The sequence below is a fragment of the Saimiri boliviensis genome, chromosome 1, assembly GCF_048565385.1.
Source record: "Saimiri boliviensis isolate mSaiBol1 chromosome 1, mSaiBol1.pri, whole genome shotgun sequence".
In the NCBI taxonomy this organism is placed as follows: domain Eukaryota; kingdom Metazoa; phylum Chordata; class Mammalia; order Primates; family Cebidae; genus Saimiri; species Saimiri boliviensis.
In genome coordinates this window covers 115825092-115831091 of record NC_133449.1, presented here as the reverse complement: position 1 = coordinate 115831091, position 6000 = coordinate 115825092, and the positions used below count along the sequence as shown (strand labels likewise).

The following is a 6000-nucleotide window of genomic DNA, read 5'->3' as shown; positions in this document are numbered from 1 at the left end:
TAAATAAGAACAACTTAAAGACGTCTTGCTGCAGGTTGACTACTTCTAGCCTTACCAGGAGTAACTTTTAGGTCTAAGAAGGAAGTCTTTTGGCTAAAGAACAATAGAGTGACCTTTGATGAGATTATTAGGCTCCCTAAAAATGAAAGGCATTATATAATTTAAAACTAGCACCAACTAGAGATTTTAATCTCAAAGGTATAAATTAGACTATGGTTAAAACAGAAAAAAAAGACTCAACAGTAAGATTCAAGTTTCATCTTGGGTGACTAGACAGGTCACAGGTCACTAACTCTGTGATCTAACAAGGAGGTTATCTATGCTTCAGTTTCCTCCTCTGGGAGGCAGATTTATGTATGCATGTTTGTTTGCTTTGGAGATGGAGCCTCCCTCTGTCACCCAGGCTGGAGTGCAGTGGCACGATGGCTCACTGCAACCTCTGTTTGAGGCAGATTTATGATGATACTTTACCACTTTGGAGGTTACTGAAAATAATACAATATTTGTGGATTATCTCTTAAATTTATAGGTTGAAAATGGAAAAGTATTAGCATATTCTCATAATTAGGATTCCATAAGTCTTACATTTCAGATATAGGAGGGGCGATCCTAAGTGGCCACACTGAAACCAGTAATATTAATATATACCAACCTCAGGGAAATGCTCCGCTTCCCCTAAACTGCTTATGAATGCTATTAAGATATTAAAACTACTGAAGTTTCACTCATTAAACCAATCCTGAAATCTACCTTACGGTGACATTTTTCCTAGGGAAGAGACTGCTACCTGTGGGCACAAATACCAGTGTTCTCACAGGCACACAGCTAGATTCCATCTCCCGGCCTCCCTTGCAGATGTGGTCATGTAACTCAATGGAATTGGGAGTGGAAATGATAGTGTGCTACTTTCACGCCACACTTTTAAAAGGAGGCATGTTTCCTTCTTACTCTCTTCTACAGGGGCTTAGCTATATGGTCATACTCTGCTTAACAACAGGGATACAGTCTGAGAAATGCATTGTTAGGCTATTTTGTCATTTGCGAGCACTGTACAGTGCACGTATACACACCTACATGGTATACCCTGCTCCACACCTAGGCTATACGGTATAGCCTGTTGTCCCTAGGCTACAAATCTGTACAGCATGGTACTATACTGAATACTGTAGGCAACTGGAACATAATGCTAAGTATTTGTGTAATTCAACACATCGAAACACAAAGGTACAGTAAAAATACAGTATTATAATCTTATGGTGCTTAAACTTCATTATCTGGCACATGGCTATAAATAACCACAAGGCCCTAGGACAGCCCTTGTCAAATAGGGTTCCAAGTGAGATAATAAAGCTCCACTGCCCTAAGGCCTCCTCCACTGTATGTACTAAATGTGAAAACAGTCACCCAAACCATTTACCGTAGGCTTATTCCTTTAGTGAACTCGGGAAGAAAAGTTTGTCCTCCAGGATGACAGAGCTACATGATTAATGGAACCTGGGTCCTTGCATAACTATGGAGAAATCCTTACATAATAAATGAAAAATGTGTCATTATGGTTTTGAGGTCTATTTGTTACAGCAGCTAATATTACTCCAACAAAGTGATCACTCTAAATTGACTCTTCCTTAAGGTAAATTTGTTCTTTGTACCCACCTTTCGGTGATTAAAAAGAAGCACACAAATCAAAATAGCCACATTTTTTTTTTTTAAGATGGAGTTTCGCTCTTGTTGCCCAGGCTGGAGTATAGCGGTGTGATCTTGGCTCATTGCAATCTCCGCCTCCTGAGTTCAAGCAATTCTTCTGGCTCAGCCTCCTGAGTAGCTGGGATTACAGGTGTCTGCCACCATGCCTGGCTAATTTTTTGTATTTTTAGTTAAAATGGGGTTTCACCATGTTGTCCAGACTGGTCTCAAACTCCTTACATCAGGTGATCCACCCACCTTGGCCTCCCAAGTGCTGGGATTACAGGTGTGAGCCACCACACCTGGCCCAAATATCCACTTTTTTTTTTTTTTTTTTTTTTTTTTTTTTGAGACAGAGTCTCACTCTGTCGCCCAGCCTGGAATGCAATGGCGTGATCTCAGCTCACTGCAAACTCCACCTCCTGGGTTCAAGCGAGTCTCCTGGCTCAGCCCCCTAAGTAGTTAAGACTACAGGTGCATGCCACCACGCCCAGCTAATTTTTTGCATTTTTAGTGGAGATGGAGTTGCACCATGTTAGCCTGGATGGTCTTAATCTCCTGACCTTGTGATCTGCCCCCCTCAGCCTCCCAGGCGGGCACCACTACACTCGGCCGACATTTGTTTTCCTCTACAAAATACAAATGGGCAATTCTGATTTGATGGTGATTTTATAATCAATCAACACAAAGTCTGACATCTTTACATTTAATGAAGAAGTAGATTATTTGAAAAGTACAAATTCAATTACAATTTCAAGAAAAAAGATGTATTAATATACCATAAATATGCAAAAATTGGACTTTGAAGCCCTAATACTTCAAAAGCATTCATCCTATTCCATGCAAACCTAGTATCATTCAGCAACAGTACTACTGATTTAAAAATAGCAAGCGAATATATCTTCAAATGTAGTTTTTTGTCTTTAACTTGTACAACTCACCAAGGTTATTTTCATCCTTAGCACCCTGGGTTCACGAGGGTGTGATCCAAAGTAAACCAGCATAGATTTTTAACAGAAAACCTTTTCCAGGAACTTCATGACCTATATTTTCCTCTCCTATGAAGAAGCTGTCCCCCCTCGCATGATTCTGAACAGTGTGTTGATGTTATTGCTTCGAATTGCATCCCGACAAGCAGTGATCACCTGGTTCTTTGGTTTTCCGACTGCATGAGAAGAAACATCAGAAAGTGAAAGATTATTAGACATGAAATTATAAAATTAGAGGCCAGTTTTAAAACAACATAAAACCAGGAGAGAAAAGAGTTATATGTGAAATATAACTAATTTATCTTACCACTCCCTAAAAAAGATAACTTGGTAAAGGAATTTATTTAAAAAACTGACTTAGAGACCAACTCAAACCTAGACATCAAAAGTCAGTTTTACAGAAAAGGATCAAAGTTCATATTCACCTGGCAAAGATTATTTCTAAAAAGGTCAAAGCATTGACCTAAAACAGCAGAATTCGGGTATAAATCTCTGGCTATATTTCTGCATCCTTGGGTTTATCCTATTGTTCTTTTTCTAAATTTTTAAGTTAGACACTTAGCATTAATTGAGTCTCTTTTTTGCTAATTGGGCCTTGATGGTTATATATATAACCATAAATATATACTACATATACCTATATGCTATATATACCTACTATATATACCCCAAAGGAAATATATAAACATAAATATATATTTATATATAATTGCAAACTTCTTAGACAAACATATATTTATGTTTATATATTTCCTTTGGGGTGTATATAGTAGGTTTTTCTTTAGAGGATGCAGGAAGATGTAGGAAAAGAAGCTGCAGGTTTTCTTTTCCTTTGAAGTCTAGAGACTAAAGCCAAACACCAGGCTGACTGAAACACAAGTGACTGGTGCCAGCTCTGGAGTGTGAAAGGTATGCTACTTTCAGCCCCAATATGAATTATTGAATGCTACCACCATCTTCAATGAGTTCCACCAGAAACATTAAAGATAAAAGTGCAGTGTTATGAAAAGAGACTTACCCCGCAGACGACCTGCTCTTTGAATTGCTTGATTTACTGCTTTGAGGTTTCCCAACAGTTCTGTGTGATTGTTACAGCGAATTTTATAACCATTTAGCAAGTCTCTATTAAGGTCATAGAGTTCCATATAACGACTCTTCATTGTTTTCCTGTGCAAATCAGTAGAAATTTGACATCATTTCATCTTGATGTGGCAAGCTTAAGAAAAACTTGCAAACTTCTTAGACATATAAAGAAAAGAAGACACCATTTTTAAAGCTATATTTTCATTAAAATGGAGTAACTGCTTGTTTGCTCTGAAAACATATTTAAGTTCCATAAAAATATTCTATTCCTTCCAAATAAACAAAAGACAAGTGGCCTTCCTTGGTTACTGGTCAATAGTTAGTTTTGATTTAGGTGGTTAAGAATGCTCAAGCCTGGCCAGGCACGGTGGCTCATGCCTGTAATCCCAGCACTTTGGGAGGCCAAGGCAGGCAGATCACCTGTGGTCAGGAGTTCGAGACCAGCCAGGACAACATGGTGAAACCCTGTCTCTGTTAAAAAAAAAAAAAAAAAAAAAAAAAAAAAAAAAAAAAGAATGCTTAAGCCCACTGTGCTGGGAGTAGGGACAAGTGAGCAAGGTGACAGCCCACCTTCCAAGTTTCAGATCAATATTCATTAAACTAAAGTGGCCTGGTCTTAAAGTATTTTTAGACAACCCAGCCTTGTATTTTATCGAAGTTTAAAAAACAGTCATAAAATTAAAATTAAAATGAGATCTATACTACACAACAATGAAAATGACTAAAGAAAGAGAGAGTTGAAGATGCCAAATGCTAGCAAAGACTTGGGGCAACTAGAATTCTCATGCATTGTGGACAGAAATGCAAAATGCTGCATCTACTTTGATAAGTGATTTGGCAGTTTCATACAAAGTTAACACACCCTGAATAACACAGCAATCCCATTGTAAGGTAAAACCCAAGAGAAATGAAAACATGTATCTGCAAAAAACTTGTATGCAAGTATTTATAGCAGCTTTATTCTACAAACCAAAGTCTGGAAACAACCCAATTATTCTCAACTGGTGAACAGATAAATATCGTATATCTCCATACAGTGGAGTACTACTCAGCAACAAAAAAGAAACAAACTACAGATACATGCAACAATATGGATGAATCTCAGAAACATTATGTAAGTGAAAGAGGCCAGACTCAAAAGGATATATAGATATAGTTTGATTCTATTTATATGGTATTTTGAAAAAGGTAAAACTATAGGAAAAGAAATAAGATGAGTGGTTGCCAGGAACTGGAGGTTAGGAGAGGTACCGATACAAACAGCCACAGAGTGACAGAAACATTCTTTTTTTTTTTTTTTTTTTGTTTTTTTGAGACAAAGTTTCACTCTTGTTGCCGAGGCTGGAGTGCACTGGCACGATCTCGGCTCACTGCAACCTCCACCTCCTGGGTTCAAATGATTCTCCTGCCTCAGCCTTTTGAATAGCTGGGATTACAGCTATTCACCTGCCACCACACCTGGGTAATTTTCTGTATTTTTAGTAGAGACGGAGTTTCACCATGCTGGCCAAGTTGGTTTCAAACTTGTGGCTTCAAGTGATCTGCCCACCTTGGCCTCCCAAAGTGCTGGGATTACAAGCATGAGCCCGGCCAGTGATAGAAATATTCTATATCTCAATTGCTGTTGCAGCAACATGATTACATAAGTTTCTCAAAACTGATCAAACTGTAAACCTAAAAAGGGGAAATTTTCTGCATGTATGAGTTATATATCAATTAATTTGATTTAAAAAATAAAAATAAATATTGACATTTTGCAATCAAATGCCTAAAGCCAGTAACCCTTTTTGACTTAAGAGAGAGATGGCCCTAGAGATAGTTGGCCAAAAAGAGCAAATATCTATCTCAGTTTACAGATGATACAAAAATATATCAGAAAAACTATAAGCTAATTAGTAAAGGGCATGTTATCAAATCAACAGATAAAAATAAACCATTCATATTTACAAACACAAAACCATAATTATAGAATAAGAGATAATGTAAAAGATATTTACACTTGTAAACATCTTGTAATTGTCTAAAAATACAGAAAATACCAAAGCATAAACTTAAGAAACATCCAGTATCTATAAGAGGAACCCATTAACGCACTCCAAAAACACACAAAACATGACTTGAACAAATATAAAAGACATGCCATGTTCTTAGACAGCAAGAGTGAACATCACTGCACTGGGGTCAGTTCTGCCTAATACATTTCACATCATCTCAATTATAACATCAATTTTTGTTGCAGAGCTAT

At 37.4% G+C, this 6000-nt stretch overlaps 1 protein-coding gene across 2 annotated transcripts in view; it reads right to left on the bottom strand.

The window, feature by feature from the left end:
* Positions 1–2333: 2333 nt before the first annotated feature.
* The window catches only part of BBS2 (Bardet-Biedl syndrome 2), a 29711-nt gene continuing 26044 nt past the window's right edge, over positions 2334–6000 (bottom strand). Inside the window, exons 16-17 of one of the 2 annotated variants that reach the window (XM_074402684.1) lie at positions 3691–3839; positions 2334–2848 (exon numbers count right to left, since the gene is read on the bottom strand). In XM_074402684.1, coding sequence (XP_074258785.1) covers positions 2742–2848; positions 3691–3839 — 256 coding nt within the window. In that variant the 3' untranslated portion in view covers positions 2334–2741. Of the gene's footprint in view, positions 2849–3690; positions 3840–6000 lie in introns of those variants that run through there. The other variant, XR_012518446.1, reaches the window with a different exon arrangement.